At 42.0% G+C, this 20,756-nt stretch overlaps 1 protein-coding gene across 1 annotated transcript in view; it reads right to left on the bottom strand.

The window, feature by feature from the left end:
• Window positions 1-12,935: 12,935 nt before the first annotated feature.
• Window positions 12,936-20,756, bottom strand: part of LOC105806317 (chromosome unknown open reading frame, human C1orf87) — a 69,643-nt gene continuing 61,822 nt past the window's right edge. Inside the window, exons 10-11 of the mRNA XM_012639417.1 lie at window positions 20,028-20,235; window positions 12,936-13,375 (exon numbers count right to left, since the gene is read on the bottom strand). Coding sequence (XP_012494871.1) covers window positions 13,215-13,375; window positions 20,028-20,235 — 369 coding nt within the window. The 3' untranslated portion in view covers window positions 12,936-13,214. The remainder of the gene's footprint in view (window positions 13,376-20,027; window positions 20,236-20,756) is intronic.

Here is a 20,756-nt window from a genome sequence, read left to right as displayed (position 1 = left end):
AGGTGTCTTAAAGATGTCAGGGCTAATATTCTAGAAGTCTACGCTTTATGATTGGCCAATAACACAGAGAAAGTGTCAGAGAGAGGACACAGTTTCAAGTCTTTTGACATCAAGTCCAGTGCTTTTTACTACTGTACTGTTTCCTGCACATCCCCCTCTTCTGTGCCAGACTGTGGGGATGAGTTGTCAAGAGATGTGGACACTTGGTTTCTGCACTACAGGTGCCCTGGTCTTCACTGACCTCCCTCTTCTCAAGTTTCAGCCACTGGACCCAGAAACACGGACTGCAGTTGTAGCTCTCTAATGACCTTGACCTTGGATCTCTCTAATCAGCCTGGGGAAGTGTGCTTTTAGGAGGCCAGATTGAAAGACAGAAAAACAGAAAGATCATTTTCATCACTAAATGGGAGAGGGAGAAGGCAAGTTCCTGCCCCTCTGAGGCTTACTTTCAGTAAAACAGATATTTGGACCATATGATATCAAAGGTCTCTTTTAGGACTGCTATTCTATGAAACCACAAGTTTAGGTAAGCCTGATGTCTGCTATTAAATCTTGATCTGGTAGCTGGGGACCTCGCTCAATCCAGAGAAATGACTCTAATGCAAAGTTCTTGACCTTGGCACTATCGTTATTTTAAATTGTATAATTCTGTGCTGTGGGGGATGTCCTGTGTATTGTAGGATGTTTTGAAGCATCCCTGGCCTCTGCTTACTGGATGCCAGTGGCACGACCTCCTTGAGTTGTGACAACAAAGATACATCCCTAATGGTGGGAATGCATGTGCTGTGGTCGACCAGGAGGAAAGATGCTTTAGGTTGATGATGATGGTGGTGGTGATAATAATAATAAATAACAGTTTTCACTGGCTATTAGGCCTTCGGCTCTGTTCTAAGCATTCACATGAATTCTCATTTCATCTTCACAACACCTTATCAATTTGGCACTGTTAATCCTATTTTATAGAAGAAGAAACTGGGATTTAGTAACTCGATCAAGGTCACACAAAGCTCATAAGCAGTGAGCTGAGACTGCACTCCCAGGCATTCTGGCTTCACTACTCATACTGTCTGCTTTCAAGGTGGTCTAGACAGCAAGATTCAACGCGTGGGTCACAGGCTGGCATTGGTCCATGGACTGTTTGCTCAGTCTGTGATGCATTAGATCAGTTACATCACTAAGCACACCATTTAGCTCAGCTAATTTTTATTTTGTTGTTGTGGTTGCCAGACTTTCTCAATGAAGGAAGCATTGCTTAGATTTATACTCTGGTCCAAGCTCCTTATCTTGTTGCAGGAAGGCACAGAAAATAAAAATGTCATCTAATATTTGCACAGGACGTTATCACTGATGAACTGTACTCCGCTCTGTATTCTCACACGCTCTTTATATGTGCGCCTTTCCACACCTTGTGAGGTTTACAGAGGAGGTAACATAATGTGAGTCATGACTTTCCAGTTGTGGAAACCAAGGCCCAGACAGTCAAGCGATTTGTTCTTGCCATTAAGAAATAGGTTGGAGATTCTAGAACATGCATCCGAGTTTCCCAATTTATCTTCTACTGCTCCTTCTAAGAGAGGACTCAGTCTGTATTCTAATTATCAAGAAGTGGCTCTCTTCCTCTGTCTAGCTCCATGTCATCAGAAGGAACTGAAAATGCATCACCTGTATTTCATGGTATTATCTATTATAACATTACATGATTATGGAAAGAAACAGAATCACAATTCTTTGGGTGTACTTTCCATTCGAAAAGCACAGTGCTTTTTTGAATTTCTGGTGTTGTGGAGAGAGCCTGGGTTTTGGAATCAGGCCTAGCTTCCCTCTTTACCTAGCTTCCCTCTTCCCTCTGTGACCTAGAGCAAGTTTTTAAGCCCCTGTGATTCATACTTCCCTCACTTGTCAGATGGACGTAATCACACACACCTGTTGGGTTGTTGCAACTCTGAAATGATGTATGTTTGGCGTGTATCGTGCCTAGAAAGATGTCGAGCTGATGGTGAGGGTTAAGTCATTGTGACTCTTAGCTTCTTCCTTCTATCTATCATGTACTTTCCGATCCACTTTCAGATCTTTAAAACTGTCTTGTAACATAGTAACTAATAACAGTGGAAACTAATCTTTATCACTAATGCATAATCCATCTGGGAGAAAGCCATTTCTTCTTAAATCAGAACTAATCAACAGGGCCTCGTGACCCATCTCTGTCCTGCTATGAGCTTGTAGGAACAGATGGAAAATGGGCTGGGCAGATGGAAAAACTCCATTTTCCAAGAGGAATTATTTATTTGTGAAGTTGGAACCACTTGGAATGAATATTTTGAATTAGGAGGATGAAATATTATAAGATTCACAACAGGGCCATGAAATTAACTAATGCACTGCAACTACAAGAGTCATTGTGAGACAGGGAGTAGGAATAATAATGGGGCTTTTAAAAAATGGTCCAAACACATAAATTATTTACCCATGTGTGTCAATGACTCCCTTGAAGCTGTTCTGCTGATGGCATTATCCCTCATGCCCTTCCTAAGAAAGGCCGCTCTCATTGCAAGTTCCTTTGTCTTTATGACTGGGTTATTACAGAACATAAACATTATAAAATACATAGCTAACATTTTCAGGACCTGTTTAGCATTAGACATTGTGATGCTTTCCATATCTTATATCCAACCCTTATGATGATCTTGCAAAGTAGGTACTTTAAGGTGACTTTATAGAGGAAGAAACTGAAATTCAATGATATTAAGTGACTTACCCCAGTCACATAAGTAGGATGTAACAGATTTTCCTGCCTTCGTGTTTAAGTCTCTGACCTGTTTCCCCAAATGGCCCCTGAGTAATCAAAATGTTCATCTGATCACAACACACTCCTTTGTCCTCTGGATGGCGTCTTAGAAGGGCCTGTAAGATCAAGAGTCTATAAGATCTGATCCTACTTTCTCTAGCTTTGTCTCCTTCACTTTTACTTGGAATATCATGCATGTGTATACTCAGAGTTTACAATTCCCAGAACAGAAGGTAGATTCCTGTCTCTGGCATTTTCATCTTCCCTACCTAGAAAATGTATCCCTGCCACCCCCTTGCCCACACTCTTGGTTCAGTCATAAATACGCTAGGAAGCCTTCTCTGACATCGGCCACCTTCCTATTACTAGACTGAGTAGTAATAGTCCATTCGAACTCATAATCCATTCGAACTATTCACTGAGGCCTGACACATAGTAGGTGCTCAGCAAATATTGGTTTGAATAAAAAAGAGTGCAATATACAGGGCTGAACTCTTATTTTCCCTCCGCAGACAAAAGAGGCCCAGGGTAAGTGGAACCTCCAGAAGGAAGCTGCACCCAGGCCATTACCGGTCCCTCCATGCAGCCTGGGGTTGGCGGTGGGGAGTTCCTCACAGACATTGGACCATATCTTATATCCAACCCTTATGATGATGCTGCAAAGTGGGTACTTTATTGGAGCTGGGAAGATCTGTGTTTAAGTCATGGCTATAACGTTCTTTTGCTGAGCCTCACCTCTTCATTCATAAAGCAGAAATAATTCCTACCTCAGAGGGCTGTCCCAGGTATTAGGTTAGATCACAGAACCTGGCCCACAGCATATGTTCAATATTGAGAGTTCTCTTCTCTTCCCTTAGGCTCACTGAACCTTGGCATGAGGCAGTAGGAAATAAATCCCAAGCTTCACAGTGTGTGGGAACAAAGTTGCTTGAGCCCTTGCCAGCCTGACTCTTGGAATGGGGCAGACCTGCTGCTGGAAGCTGGACAATAAGACAGAATGCAATAGTACTGGCAGGTCTAGCAAGGAATGGCCACCAAGAACTGTGCAAAAGGAAGGCAGGGCCTCATCTTTGTCCCCAACTCCTTGTGTACCTTTAGCAAAGTCACAAAACTTCTGAGTCTCAGCATCCTCATCTGTAAATGGTCACCATTCTTCTTGCATTCCACCCCACCCTTGACCATTCTTGTGGGTTGTTCTAGGATAGAGGGCACACTTGGAAACATACCCCAGACAATACAGCCTAACTGTGATGCATAGGCATCACAGTTGAACTGGTCAGAAATCAATCCCTCCAGGAGGTAGGAAGAATAGTGAACCCCAAATGCTCCTTCCAGAGGCAGAATGTAGATTGGATCTCAGGCTCTGAAAGTTCCTGCTGTGTACTGGACTTTGTTCTAGGTCTGGCTGTGAAATAGTAGGGGTCTAGTTAGATAGGGTCTTCTGGACCTCAAGTCAGCTGGGAAAGATGTGTTGATGTGATTACAGGTGTTATGGTGGTTATAAAAGAGCAGAGAAAATGAATCTAGTTCGGGAGTAGTGGTACCTTGTCTCTTCTTTTCTGCCATTGAGTTAATGAGGCGAAGACCAGGCAACTTCTCAGATCCTTTGTAACCAAAATATTCTGCCGTTCATAGTATCTAATACTTTAAAGGGACCACCAGTCTTTCCCATCAAGGACATATTTTCATTCATCTTGAGTGCTTCTAGGCACAGGAAGCTGCCCGCCTCATAAAGCAGCCCACTTCCTTGTTCATTAGTTCTGATTGTTAGTATGTCCTTTTTCAGGTTGAACCCAAATCCGTCTCTCTATAACTTCTTCTATTTCTTTCCCTCCTCCTGGATCCTCAAAGAGCAGAATACCTCTCCTACCTGCTTTTCTGTTCCTTAACTCTCTTTCCCACATGCTGAAGAAAAGGGCAGGTGGTGCCATGGCTGAGTAAGGAGTAAGAAGTGTTGTTAACCAAGGTCAGCCCTGGGGGGAATAGCTGACATGGCTTAATTGGGATGGACTGTTTTTTCAGTTAAAAATGGAAGATGTAGGTCAGGGTTTGGGGTTTGAAAAGGTTTATACAATAAGGTACATTTGATTTAGAGTTTGCAGGATAAAAAGGAATTCAACAGTTAAAAGTGAGAGAAAAGAGTATTGTAAGAAGAGAAAATTTCATGTGCAAAGGCAAAAAAAAAATCATGAACATGCATAATGACTTTATGAAGAAATGAGTTTTCCATGAGGCTGAAATAAAGATGGGGAAACAGTGGCAAATGAGGCAGGAGAGATGGGCAATGGTGAGACAAAGGAATGCGATGAGATGTTTATTTCTAGCAAGATGTTCGCCACCTACACTTGGTCTTATTTGGTGGGTAATGGCAGCCATGTATTAACAGTTAGTATGCAGTTTAGGGGCATTTAAAAATTTTATTCAACAATATTTATTTGATAAGCCAGGCCCTATTCAGGGCCCTGACATTTTGGCAGCACAGGACCTGGGACATAATATATGCTTAATGGGTACTTGTTGAATCAATAAGTGTGGTAGGAGGCTTGGAAGACTTAAAATATTGGAACTTCATCTGGGACAGCAGTTCCTATAGTGCCTTGCATAGAATACTATTTCTGAGAGATGCTAAAATGTTATTTGAAAAGAAAAAGTAATCTGGTCAAATAAATTTGGATTAAACAAGGGTAAGAGGGTTTTTTATTTTAATATTTTAATTAATGTTAAATGCTATTAATTTTAATAGCATTATGCTTTTGGCGTGGAGACTCACCAACGGGGAAGGGATGTAGCCTCTGGTGTTTCCCAAACTTACTAGAACATGGAACACCTGTTTAGAAGAGCATCACCTGGTCTTAGCAGTCCAGGGAACACACTCTGAAAAATACCTATACGAATCTGAAAGTAAGTAAAGAGCAGAGTGGGTTTGTCATTAAGAGCATGGTGGAAGGACAAAGAGATAGTGGAGAAGGCTCAGCTGCTTCTTAAAATATCTGGCCCCCAAGGAACATATATTCCTTCAGTTCACGTTCCACTGGTGAAAATTAGCCAAAAAGCCTTGCCTACTGGCAAGGGGGGCTGGAAAATGAAGTCCCTGCTGGACAGCTACTTTTTACCCTCAACTAACCATGACGAAACAGGGAGCACAAATTTTGGTGGGCAGCTAGCTATCTCTGCCAATTTTGTTGAAGAAATAAAGACCCCATGGGTGAGTGGGAGAGAGAAAACCAGAAGATTCTGGACATGCAATTTCAGACTGCAGAGTTTTCAGGGCTCTTGCTGGGAATTATGCCTATTTTTCTCTTACTTGCCAGAGTGTATCAGTAAGCATAGCTACGTTTTGCCATGGTAACAAATAATCTCAGTTTCGTAGTGTACTTTTTGTCCATGTCCAAGGGTTTATTTTTATGTATATTCATGATGGTATCCATGATGTTGACTTCAACTCTGCGCCATGTTGTCTTTACTTTGGGTCCTAGGCTATGATAGAGAGATTTCTGGCTTGTGGTAGAAGAGAAAGAGAATATGGGAGAACCACACAATGTCCCTTACAGCTATTGTTAGGAGTGACATGTTACTTTCATCCAACTTTATTGACAAAAGTAAGTGATTGGGTTCAACAGGGTGGAGTTAATGCTCTTGGTGGGAGGGAAGTCACAGTCACAGGCCAAGCCTGACATCAGTGAGGTGGGAAAGTATCATCCCCTAGGGAGAGGAAACAAAATTTGAACAATAGTTATTTTAAAAAATAATACAGTATAACATACAGGGGACCCAGAGATCTCACCTTTTGGGGTTAGGGCACTGGAAGGGGCTAAGGAAATACCCATCACTTTCAGGCAACTGTCATGCCTTCAGTTGTTGGCAGTTTCTTTTCATGAAATAGAGGATTTATATTTCCAGTCTTGTGAACATGAGAGCCCCTACTCACCTGGGGCTGCTCTTAGCACCTGAGAGTCCTGTGTTCAATACTCTCTGGAGAACAGTAGCCGTGATGAGGAAAGGATATCAAATCCTGGATTTTGGAGAGGGAGGGGAGAGCATATCCAACCTAGGGTGTTTGTGTGTGTTGGTGGGAGGGGACAGCAAATCTTGAAAAATTGTCAGGTAGAAGAGAGATTATATGTGGCTTGCATTTGCTCTTCCCTTTCCTGGAAAGGTCATCTCCCTTCACTCACCTGGAAAAATGCAATTCAACATTCCACAAGTGAGCACAAGTGTCTTTTCCTCCAGGAAGTTCCCACTGATTCCCTCAGGTAGAGACATTTATTCCTTTTCTTGCACACTTGTTATTCCCAGGGTAAATCTACGAAAGTGCTTATCATACACACACGATTGTTTACCTACTTGCTGTTGTAGGTTGAATTGCGTCCCTGCATGAACGTTCTCTTGGAACATTATTTGGAGCTAGACTTTTCGGAGGTTATCAAGTTAAAATGAGTTCATTCTGGTGGGCCCTAAGTCAATATGATTGGTGTCTTTATAAAACGGGGAAATTTGGACACAAAGACAGACACACACTCAAAAATAACATCATGTGAAGGTGAAGATGAAGATCAAGACCATGCATCTACAAGCCAGGGAACACCAAAATTGTCAGCAAACTACATGAAGTTAGGGAAGAGCCACAGAATAGGTTCTCCCTCATAGCCTTCAGAAGGAACCAGTCCTTCTGCTGATACCTTGATTGGGAACTGCTAGACTCTAGAGCTGTCAGGCAATACATTTATGTTGTTTAAGCCACCCACTTTGTAGTACTTGGTTACAATAGCTCTAGCAAACTAATACACTTGCTTATACATCTATTCCCCCCAACTTTCCCTCTCCCCAATCCTCTCCCTCACTTGAGTCATTTCTGGAGGAGAGAGACAAGGTTTTCCTTTCTTTTATTCTTTCTTTTTAATTATCCCTGATGTCCAGAAAGGCCAGGCATAAGGTTAGTACAGTTGTTGGTACAATTATTGATAAAATTTTACGTTCTCTTTGGCCACAAGGGACAGTAGAAAAGGGATTAAAAGAACAACTGATTTTAGAAAAACAAGTTGGAGCTATCTGGAAAGGAAAAGATGACAAGTGGTAAGACCCACATCCCTGCAGGTGTTTAAGCATGGGGAGGCTGAAGGAACCCCTGCGTAGGGTTGGTTTTATGAGACTGTTGAGAGATGGCTTTGCTGGTTGTAATCTTCCAGGGATTGGTCTATTGAAAAGTATTTTGGGGTTTCAGTGAGACGGAACCTGGCTAGTTGCCTCCCTCATGTAGCCATAGAAGGTAGTGTGGGAGAGTGAGGTATATGTTTTGAGCAAGCGCTTGGTTCAAGCTCCAACTGCTCTTCACCAGATAAATCTCCGTCAGCCTTTGTCAGAGCTCAATCTGCTTGTGAATTTGTCTGGAATCCATTCCTAGCAGCACCACCTGTTCTCGGTTATCTTACCGCTGGGCACCGCCACTGCCAGTTGGAATCCACCCATTGTCCAACCTGGATAAACCGAGTCTGAGGAGAGCCAAGGGGGAGACAGGCAGGAGGAGGTTACAATATGCTAGGATTCTTGGCCAGGATGTGTGTGGGGAGGCCCCACCAAGCCTTCACGCGGAACCTACGGAGAGAGCATGCGGCTGAGCCAAAGCCATCTTGCACCCCAGGCAGTCTGATGGCTCCACAAATAATATTGATGCCTTTTGTTTGGAAACTCTTTGTGGAGGCTTCCCGTTTCCCAACAAACCATGCTTAAGGCTGGGCTCCCTCATGCCACTTTGCCTTTTGCGCAGTCCCGTGGCCAACTGTGCAGGCAGATGAGGGCCCCTGAATGCTAATGAGGGGGCATCTGGCATTCCCGAGGCGTGCTTGGCTCTGGGAACCCCGCCTTTGTTGCTAAGGAGCGTTGGAACTGTAGCTGAAAGGCTCTCACAAGAACGGGGAGCGAGAAGAGGGAGAGAAGAAAGGAGAGTATTGGCTTTTAGAGCTTCGCAGTTCTCTGGCCAGCTCCAAAGCTGTCCAATTTCTGATCCCAATTAGAATATCAAACCCTCCGTTATTGTTTCTCTTAATGATCTTGGGAAATTCCTCTGAAGAGTCAGCGAACACTTAGCAAACTCTTTGCACCATCTCCACAGTTGTGCTTCTGGAAATGTGAATGTACCACGCCAAAGAGGCCTGAAAACCCCCTTTATTCCAGTCCCCAGAAGGCAGTGAGGAAGCTGGAGAGTGAGAAGATGCCAGAAAGCTGCTGGGTTTTCAAAATGATCACATGGGAACTCCATTCAGCAGACGTTTGCCAGGTGCAGCTGGGCTCTGTGCTGGACACAAAGACAGGATGATCTTGGCCCCAGCTTGCAGTTACCTTCAGACTTGCTGGGGAGACAGGCCACACATGGTGAAGAGAATTCTATGGGTTATTTGCTCTAACTGTAACCTACACAGCATTGTTGAACTTGGAGTTATGCACAACTGTGTTCTAATCCTGGCTCAATCACTCACTAGCTGTTAAGTCCTTAGGTAAGTACTTATGCTACCCTGAACCTCAGTTTCCTATGTGTATAATGGGCAGAGTAATGTCAAGCTAGTTGGTTTACTGTGAGGAGTAAGTGCAGGCCAGAGCATGAGTACCAGGAATGTGGACCACATTCTCTCTGCCCTCCAGGACCACACAGTCAGTGAGCCTAGATGTCTCTACCTGGAAAAGGCACTCAACAATTTGGCCCATTGAATGGGGTAAAAAGAAATACTGTATCAAACTAAAATAAGCTAGTTTCCCCTTGTGGAGCTTGTCTATGTGCCAGGCAGAGTGCTAAGCAATTTGCACACTTATTTCATTTAATATGGAAGACGCTCTCGGGTAGGCAGTGTATTGTTCAGGGTACGTAGCTGGGAAAGTCTGCCCAGCTGGGGAAATCCTGCCCCTATCATTCTTTCCACCTTTGAAGGCTGAGGCTCTTGAAGAGTTGGGGCTTACACCGAGTCTCTCCAGAGCATACTGTGGGCCAACTAGTCCATTGCCTGCAGACATCCATTTATAAAGGTTCTGCTGGAGGAAACTGCTCAAGACCACAGACCCAAGAGCCAGGGGTGGGAACCTGTGGCCTTCCGGATCCTTGAGTGCAGCCTTTTGGCTGAATCCAAATTTTACGGAACAAATTCTTTTAATAAAGGGATTCGTTCTGTGGAGTTTGCATTTGGTCGAGGGGCCCCGCTTGGGGATCTAGAGGGCCACATGGGATCTAGAGGCCACAGGTGACCAGACCTTCCCTATCCAGTGTTTATTAAAATTTCAGAAAGACACAGCCACGGGGCTTATACAAAATGCCACAGATCTGAGAAAAGAGAGAGACGAGTAACAGATTTTCTACAAGCAAATCATGAAGTTCCGGCATAGAGATCATAGCAATATTCTGAAACATAATGACTGCCTGGCATTTTCCTGTTGTGTCCACTGGCAGGCCTCATGTTCAGGCCTCATTTAACCTCTGCTATCACGTCGGCACCTTGATATCTAAGCTTTTCTCTATGACTTAAGTTGAATTTTGGTTCTTTTAGTGTTTACTTAGAGAAAAACCAATGAGTATTAATATTCTATATTAACTTTAGCAATGTTCGAGTCTTGCAAAGGAACACACACTCACACAGACACAGACACACACACACATACACACACACACACACACACACACACACATTCTCTCCTGGACCAAACACTAATCAGGCCCCTCTGAGCTCTTTTTCAATGAGGCTCCATTTCTGGGCATGTCTTCAAGAGCCCAATTTTAGCAAGAATCCTGCTAAGTCGGTTTAGCCAGAATCCCCTACCCTTGATATCTGATCAAATCCCATTACCCCAGGTGATGTCTGAGCACCCGGCTGCCTTCAGCAGGAATCTTATTAGGTTAATTTGGCCAGAATACCCCCTTACTTCTGATGCTTCTTCTTAGTGATTTTCCATCCACTGGCACCTCTCCCCACTGCTCCTTGACTGTAAATTCCCACTTTCCTTCTTTGTATTTAGAGCTGAGCCCCATATCCAATCAATCTCCCCTATTGCAAAACTGCATTGTAGTAGCCCCACTACAGCTACTGTGATAGTTCTGAATAAAGTCTGCCTTACCATTTTAACAAAAATTAGAATAATTTTTTATTTAAAACACACACACACACACACACACACACACACACACACACACGCACATCTTGGGGTAAAGCACTGCAGAATTCCTGACAGCAGATTATTCAAGAGCAATTGTTTCTTGGTTCCAGAAGGAAGATACATCTCAAAATTTGTCCTTGCTATAGCAGTAGCCTGACCTCCCTATGCCATTTCACGCAGATCATTGTTCAAAGTCTTTTTTTTTAGACTTCCGGAATGTTCATCAGCTAAGGGAAGGGCCATAGAAAAGGTACATCTCTACTACATGGAAGGAACTGTCCAAATGGCATTGCATTCAGTGTTTATAACACTCCTGCAAACAGGTGCAATAACTTCCATTTTATAGATGAAGAAACTGAAGCCCAGGGAGATTAAGCAATTTGTCAAAGCTACCACCTCTTAAGTGCAAAAGCTGGATTTGGGCTGTTTTAAAGCTTATCATTTTTCTATTCTCTGTGGAAATGTGGGTGGGATGGTGGTGGGATGACCGTAGATCCAGATCTGGCCAAGGTTACCCCACGTATAGAATTATTCATTGAGCCGACACTGTAGGAGTGCAGGTTCTGCTTGACCTGTAGTCACACAACTTCAGGGCACCTTGCATGCTGCAATCTAGGTAAATGGAGTCCCCTCCATTTGTTACGTTGGTGGTACTGAGGCTTTGTGTCAGGAAATAGATGTGGGATTTTAAGAATTGGGCAAGGCAAAATCACTGCTATTCAGAAGCTTCTGATTTAATCTAATTACCCTGCTTCAGGCTTAGGGCCTTGCTTTACCCGAACTGCCTCTCCAGCCCACTTCCCACAGAGAGGAGGGGTATAGCTGGACCTTGGAAGTCTCATTTGACCAGTGCCTCCCAGGAAGTACTATCGCTCTGGCAAATTATTAACTGGCGCAACCAGTTAATAGTTTCTTACCCTTCTCTTCTCTGAGCCTCTGTTTCCTTATCTGTCAAATGGAGCTGTAAAATGTCAACTTCCTGGAACACAGTCATTGCCCCATGCATATTAAATTGACCTAATATTCTAATTTTCCTTACTTGGCATTTTGGTAGAATGAGAAAGCCTTGTCTGCTTGCTTACTCCTCTGACTTAAAAAGGCAGCTAGCAAGGTTCTAGAAAGATAGAGAGGTGGTCAGTCTGCCTCAAGTCATTTTTTTCCTGGGCAACTCAGGAATTATAAACATGAAAGCATGTCAGACTAGAAGACTCTCAGAGAGCATTTAGTGGATCCAAATGATTTTGCTCTAGAGGTTTTGTTCCTAAGACTTCATGAGATACCCCACTATATAAAATGGGTAAAAAGGGGTGCTCAGGAGCCTTTCTGTTTGATTTTCCCCTTGACCTAACTGGCTCACCCTGTCTCCCGCACTGATTTGACAATTAATGTCCTGGTCAGCAGCCAGTATCCTGCTTAGTGATGGCACTGGGGACACCTTGTCTCTGAAGCCCCAGGCTAGTGCTCCTTCGCTGAGCTCATGCTACCTGCGTGCTGTGGTGTGTGTGCGACTGTGTGTTGTGTGGGAGGCGCAAAGTCCGGGGGATGTTAAGGACAGAAGAGCTGTGGGAACTGGTGAAAAGTTTCACCTGGTTTCCCTGCCCACAGAGAGCAGAAGATGTTTCCTATTCCCCAAATCCTCAGTCCTAGGAGTCCTTTCTTAAAACTTCTATTCAGAACGCTTAGAAAATATCCCTAGAGACAGTGTAACACTGTCTAGTTTTGTACTGCAGAAAATATTGGACTTATTCAGAAAGCCTCACTTGAAATTGTTCTCCTACTGCTTAATATTAAGATAATGTATTGTTAATACCTTTATTTTTCTTATAATGTGAAAATCCTTCCTAGAATAGTGACTAGGGGAAGGGATGAAATCATCCAAAAATGATGTATTTAGGTCTACTATGTACCAGGCACTTGGGGGAGTTGACAACATTTAACATGTTTTTTACTACATGGAATTGCGGGGTTTGCAAAAACATGGTTTGATTAACAAGGTAGAAAAAAAAAATCAAACATGTAACATTAATAATAAGCTTTATTGGAATAAAGGGAGATTTTAAGTATCTGGGTTTTTGCCACATCAGAAGAGAAAACCTAGTTTTCCCTGATCGTTTTGAGCTACTTATGAGCAAGCATTATAGCCAGAAACCAAGTCCAAATCAAACGCATCTATAATAGCTGCAGTGGCCTCAACTCTGACAATGCCTCCACCACTACACTCGGGCTGGGGAGAAACACGTGTCTGGGTAAAAAGGGAGATAAGGGAAACATCTGTTCTCACAATCTGGGCTTGTTATCATAGCTCCTTTAAGTACTGCAGTGCTGGCTCCAAGAGCATATTTTCTCCTGAACGAAATCTCCGCAAGGCCTGGTCGATTTTCCGAGGGCTCAGGGACAGGTTGTAAATGAGATTGTAGTTGTGAATGAGGCGTCTAGCTCGGTCCTTCTCCAGGACTCCTGTGATTGGTTGGGGTGGGTGGAAGGTTTTTTTAAAGAGGAAGGGGAAAACAGAGAAAACTATGTTAGCTTGTATGCCTTCCAGGTAGAAACTAAATGCTATGATAATATTTTGCAACTTCAACCTTCTTAAAAATCAGGTGACACCTTAAAAAATATTTGCAGTCCTGGAGCGTCATAGATTTCAGGAGTAATTTGAAGTTGATTAGAGGGAGAGAGAATGAGATGGGAGATGGAATGCAATCAAATCCATAGATACACTCTAAAGCAATTTAAGCTTGTTCTTTGTAGCTATAAAACTTTTAGGGCCAATTTTTGAAATAGCTAGAGTGCCTGCTAAAAGTAATTCCTAATTGTTCTAGTTTCTTTATATCTTGTTGAAGTATCCAAACAGGTTCCTAAACATGCAGCATTTAAACAGCTTATTTTTTAATGCATTTCTGGAAATGTATTTATAGACCTTTCTTGGTATCCATGGGATTCGGTCCAGGACCCCCATGGATACCAAAATCTACAGATGCTCAAGTCTCTAATATAAAATGGCATAGTATTTGCATATAATCTATGCGTATCCTCCCATATACTTTAAATTAGCAGTCCCCAATCTTTTTGGCACTAGGGACCAGTTTCACGGAAGACAATTTTTCTATGGACCAGTGGGGGTGGGGGGTGGGTCAGTGGATGATTTTGGGATGATTCAAGCACATTACATTTATACCTCTCTGCTACTGATACTCTGCACTTGTAGCCACTCCTCAGGGCTAGCATAGCCGTCTCAGCTCCACCTCAGATCATCAGGCATTAATTAGATCCTCATAAGGAGTGTGCAACCTGGATCCCTCGCATGCGCAGTTTACAGTAGGGTTTGTGCTCCTGTGAGAATCTAATGCCACCCCTGATCTGACAGGAGGTGGAGCTTATGCAGTGATGCGAGTGATGAGGAGCAGCTGTAAATACAGATGAAGCTTTGCTCCCTTGCCCGCTGCTGTCCTCCTGCTGTGCAGCCTGGTTCCTAATAGGCCATGGACCAGGACCAGTCCATAGCCCGGGGGTTGGGGACCATAGCTTTAGATCATCTCTAGATTACTTACATACCTAATCCAATGTAAATACTATGCAAATAGTTGTTATACTGTTTTTTATTTGCATTTTTATTGTTGTATTGTTATTTTTAATTTTTATTTTTTTCGAGTATTTTTGAAGTTTGGTTGGTTGAATCTGCTGATGCGGAATACGTGAATACAGAGGGCAGACTGTGCTGTGACTCTCCCCAACTTGCCGTGTGATCACAGGTAGATCATTTAACTTCTCATAGCTCAGATCCAAACTCACTTAATAGAGATGGTGATGCACATGATTATGGGATATATTCTGGTACCCATGTGGTATATATGCCAATACCAACGTTGGTATGCTTTCTGCAGTAAGATTGAGTAGATTTTGATAGTTGCTGAGAGGAGTTTCAGTATAAATCACGGCATCATCAAAGATTAATAACTCATTCACAAGCCCCTGATTGTGAGTCTATCTGTATCAGATACTGTGCTTGGGAATATAGATAATTTAGAGAATGGATCTGTTACCTCCAGAAGCTCCCAGACCAACTGGGGAGACAAGTTATGCAGAAAATTAACCAAAGTACAACAATAATAAATATTATGACTGACATTTATATATAAAATGTACTATGTCCCAAGAATTTTACCAATATTAACTCATTTAATCCTCACAACGACCCATTTCACAGAGGGAGAAACTGAGGCCAGAGATGGTAAGTCTCTTGGTTGCTTAAGGTTTACCACTACATTACATTATGGAACAAGGGGAAAGAGATTGCTTCAAGCAGGAATCATAGTATTTCCTACATATGTTCCTTGAATTGTGAAGATCTAAGCTACAGGTGACAATGGAAAGCTTTTAAATATCTTTTATAGGGACAAGATACATCTCTTATATGTTGCTCTTTTACTCTTCTTTACCTGTGCAGACTGTAAGAGTGACATTAAAATACTTTCTCAAAGAATCCAGAGGCAGTGCCTTGGTCATTTTGTGGAAAGCCACTACTAGCCCATTAGAGTTGGGCAGTGGTGGATGCCTGTCATCTCAGTTCAAGCCAGTAAGTACTACTCTGATTCGCATGTGCAAGGGCTTTTGAGCACCAGGTCCCCTCTGAACTGCTCTCTAATGGGTATTCTTAACAGTGGCCTATAGACAGATAGGGTCTTAATGTGATCTATTCTATTCTATTCCAGTTTGTTTTCTAGCCTATTCCTGTTTGCTTATTGCCTATTTATTATCTATCTTGCTTATTAGAATGTCGCTCTTTTCTTCCCTATAAACTTCATACTTCGAGTTGGCCAGTTGCGTCTTTGAAGATCTGTGGATTGGGTGGCTGTTTTCAGTTTTGCCTAGGCCTGTTTCCTCTGGACATTTCCCCAATCCTGCTTCTGGAAACATGTGTCATGGACTTTGGAGCAAGTTTCTGACTCTGAGACTTTATGGAAGTTACTTTAACTTTCGAGACTCAGTTTCCTCAACTTTAAAATAGGGATCATTAGCTGGGCATGGTGGCAGGCATCTGCAGTCCCAGCTACTCAAGAAGCTGAGGCAGGAGAATTGCCTGGGCCCAGCAGTTCGAGGCTGCAGTGCACCATGATCGTGCCTGTGAATAGCCACTGCACTCCAGCCTGGGCAACATAGTGAGACCCTGTCTCTAAATAAATACGTAAAATAGGGAAGATTAAATTGTGTAAAAATAAATAAAATATTCAGTGCACACAGTATCCAGTACTATAGGCATTCATTAATGCCAAGTATTACTATAGGATAATTATAACAATCATATCATCATTATTTAAATATTATATAAGAACATAGTTTAATAAAATTAGAAGTTATTGAAATATATACTATTTAGTATATAATTAAAAATTAAAAGTAATCTTAAATAGTACATCTAGGAATCACAGTGGTATTTTCTATCTTTTAAGCTTTACCATTGATAGAGGATTCCTAGAGTCAAACAAAAGTCCACTGACTGAAGTTTGTATCTGTCCAATTTACTCTGTCATTAGGGGGTGCCCGGAACAGCTGCATAAAACAAGCCTGACAATCCATCTCAGCATTGGAAAGACTGTCTTTTCCAACCAGAACCCAAATAAATGAAATAATAAGAACACGTTTAACATCCACATCATTTTACAGGGTTACAAAGAACTTTCAAATCTCTTACCTCATGTGATCCTTTTTCACATCTGGGAGGTATGTTTTATTACTATCAGTTTTGCTTTATAAATGAGGAGATAGGCTCAGAGAATGTGAGTGACTGGCTTTTAGGGACCAGTAATTGGTGGAGTCTGGACTTGAATCGATATCTTCTGATTAAAAAAAACAAAACAAGCAAAACCTGTGCTCTTTCTAGTATGTCATAAGACTTGGTGTGGTGGGAAGTCAAATAGAGCTGGGTTTGAATTATGGCTTAACTTCCTACTGGTTATTATTTTATCACTTTGAGCTTGGCTTTCCTTTCTGTAAATAAGGATACTAATCCCTTCTGCACGTGGTTGACGTGACAATTTAGCGATGCAGTGTACGTAGTCGAGGCCTGTACAGAGAATGTCCTTTAAGGCTCTCATTGCATTCTGCCTCCTTGAACTCTGAAATATTTTCTATTTAGCTTTTAGTTCACTGGGAAAATTCCAAATGCATCATTTGCCCAGACATTTATCTCAACCACACTTTTTTCTTTAGAAAACATGACCACTTATTCATGGTCATTCCTTCTCCCTTCTCCTCAAGGCTATTTTCTTGACAACCCCCATTAGAGAATAAGCACAGTAGGTTCCCAGAAATGCTGATTTGATGATGGATGGTCTGCCCTCATCCTGGATGAAGAACACCCTGGCCTACATATTTCCTCGCACATAATAAAGAACAGTGATTCATCCTGGGCAAAGTAGGTATCATCTGCTCAGCATCTAGAATGGGGCCGTGGTGGTCTGCTAAATACCGTGGTTAATAAACCAACCAAGTGACCTCACTTAGTCCTCTTTCCTTATTAAAGACAGTTGTAGATGTTTTCAGATCTGGCTGACACATTCCTTGGCTGTTGAGGAACGAATGAATTTCATAGAAACAGAGAAAACAGACATAAATAGTGAAGAGGCCATGAGAAAGGCATTTCAGATCCGTCAGAATCTGCCTCCAAAGTCAACAAACTCTGTTTTGACTCAGAACAGTTCAGAAGTATGAGAAAGGTCCCAGTCTTTGGGGAATCTCTTAGCAACTAAGTTTATGGTCCATCATCTATCATCGAAACTCAGTGTGTTTCTTTAGAAATGTCTTTTCTTGGTTTTTTGGTTTTTTTAAAAATTTTGCCTTGTTTTTGTTTGTCACCCCACCATCACTCTCACAGTCCTGGTATAAACACCTAGACTCAGAGTTATTTCAATAACCTGTTAATTTCCCTTTCCCCAGAATCCTCCCTAAAGTATCCATCTCAGCTTTCGCTGTGTTGTCTTCTGGATGAAACTTTGGCGAATACTGGGCGGAGAATGAAGCCTCATTTTAGTCCCCAGGATTCACAGCAGAGTCCAACTTTATCATGCACCCAGCTTGAACCTCCAGGCCTGTCTTTCTCTCTCTCTTCTGCATCATACTCATTCTCACCTTCTAACCTTTGCAGAAGATGGTTTCAAACGATCCAAAGTCTACCTGACCTCACGTCTCAGTTTAAGCTCTCTCTCCCATGAGCCCACTCTGGGTACCGCAGTTCACATTAGAAGGTGAGCTTCCTTTCACCCCTTCTCTCTTTCCTTTTGACTCTTTAACTCTTATTTGTGCCTTCAATGATAATACTTTACTACACACTGTCTTCTAATTTTTTTTTTTAAACTGGCATTGAACTCTCACCAGTCTGTGTCTTACTTAAAAGTAAGTTCTTTGAGGCCAGAGAGACCACCTTTCATCCTTTCTGGTTTTTCTACTGGTCCAGCCTCTAACACGGTGCTAGGCTCATAACAGATTTTTAATTTAAGTAACTTTATAATTCAGCCAGATGAATCATTCATCTAATGTTTTCAGGTTTTTTTTCCCCCTCTCTCTTTGGTATAATTATCTTGGATTTTGTATGGTAGTTATACTTCATGTGATCTAGAATTAAGTTGCTTTGGAAATTCAAAACAAAAGAAATAAAAAGAATAACAAAAGCACACCAACAGAATGAAAAGACAGACATTGCTACTGTTACATGATTACTTCTAGAGAGTATCAATGTGTGCACTAACTCTTCATGAACCACACTGTGTGAGTTAGGACAATTTCAGTCCAGGCTTTTGTATCTTGCTCCCTGTTTTCCATTCTCCGTGTCTCTTATCTGTTTCTAGACATCATTCTCTCTCCTTTCTGCTTTCTCTTATTTCACTTTCTCCTTCATTCTGCACATAGTCACCAAAGAGCTTTCTGAAGTGCAACCTCATCATACCACTCCTCTGCTTACAAACTCTTAGTGCCACTCGCTATCGTTGAATTAAGTCCAAATTCTTTGGGCTGGCATTTAAAACCTTTCAATATCTGCCCCCATTCTATATTTCTATCTTTATCATTTCATATTCTTTTCAATAGTCTCTATATCTTATCCAAACTGAACTTGCATTGAACTTCACACATAGTATTTGCACCTTTGCCAAAAATCACTATTTTATTCCTTTGAGTCCAAACTGCATTTGATGTTTAGTGATCAATTTAACATTAACATAGACTTCCCCGATCACCTCACCAGGAAGAAATTCTCCTTTCCCTGAATGCCTACATAGCATCACACTCTAACTGCATTTTTCACCTTCTGTCTTGGACGTAGTTATTTATGTACATTGGTTCATTTATTTCTTCCCTCAAAAAATGTTGAACAGAATTATGCAAGTTTCCAGGGATAAAAAAGGAATACAGTCTACTGGTGAAATAGTAATAAGCCCCCAAATAAAAATATATAATATATTAAATATGACAATGAATGTTAAAGAATCAGAGAGGCCAGAAGAAAGTTGGCTTAGATCTGTTTGGAGAGTCTCAGAGGAGTAGTGTTTGGATTCTAATGTAAAAGATGTTTAGGCATTAATTAGCCAGGTGGAGAAGATGGGGAACTGGCAGGAGGTGGGGTAGGAAGAGGAGAGGCAGACAGCTCAGATGGAAAGCTTGGGGTTAGAAAAGTCACAGGCACACGAGAAAGCAAGGTGTTTTTGAGGGAAGGCAAGTAATTCGTTATGAGTGGGTGGGACACGCAGAGAGAATAGCAATAGTAGGAGAAGACATTAGTCAGGTGGAAGTGACAAGATTTTTACCTTGCTAAGGAGTTGGGACTTCATCCTGTTAGCAGTCAGGAGCCCCCCAAGTATTTTAATTGGGGAAATTATAAGATTGGATTGTGGGTTAGACTTTGGTAATGGAGTGGAGGAAAAATTGGGGATCTAAGGAGATTGTAAGCAACCTGGCAGGGATTGTGTGTCTGATTTATCTTTGTATTTCCTGATTGTGCTTATCACAGGTTTATATATAAATTGTATCATTTATTCAAGAAGTGAAAGAAAACAAAGTGCCTACTTTTAGACTTGAACACAAATAGAAAGGTATGTCAGCTTTAAACTTCATACTTCACCTGTATTACTCAGATCACACAGGTAGAGGGCATTTTCCAGCTTCCTGAACCTGTCTATCCACATCTCACTTTCTTCAGACTCTTTATTCATGGCTGGACTCACAAAAGGCTGGGAGGCAGGCCTGATCTTCAAGGAGCTAGGAGAATCTTTTGGGGCTAAAGTTTCAGCAGGGGGGGTTTCTGGCTTTGGCTCCTCTTCTGGAGTTTTCTACAAAAACAACACAAACATTTCACTGGCAACACATTCACCACCCAGAGCTTCTCCAGTCTCTTGGCCAAAGATGAGGCCACACAACTAGCAAGATTTATTGCAAGGTATGGCTTTGGAAAGCTAGGAGGATGAGTTTCAAATTCTCAGTGCCATAAGACCATATCTGCCAAATCTTGCTGGATAGAAACATGTTAAGATTTTTGTGTTGTTGTTGTTAAGAGAAGGGTGACATCATGACTTTTATTCAGTTTTCATTTCTGATTTGCACAAAGCAAAAGACTTTGTATCTGTCTGGGACTTTTCATGATGTTCTACTCTGTTTTGTGTTAATACTAGTGTGATCTGTGGGGAATGGGCTTCCTCCAATGCTCGTCACTTCTTGGTAAGAAAACTTCTGGATCGTGAGTGTGAGGTTTTTGACAAAAGAGTGATTGAAACAATACTGGTATTATTTTAGTCTTGTGGGCCCATCTTAAAGGCTGTTAGAGCACTTCTAGTCTGCCTGTCCTGTTCATTTA

Source organism: Propithecus coquereli, unplaced genomic scaffold (assembly GCF_000956105.1).
Source record: "Propithecus coquereli isolate 6110/MARCELLA unplaced genomic scaffold, Pcoq_1.0 Scaffold14, whole genome shotgun sequence".
In the NCBI taxonomy this organism is placed as follows: domain Eukaryota; kingdom Metazoa; phylum Chordata; class Mammalia; order Primates; family Indriidae; genus Propithecus; species Propithecus coquereli.
This window is presented reverse-complemented; position numbering and strand designations above follow the sequence as displayed.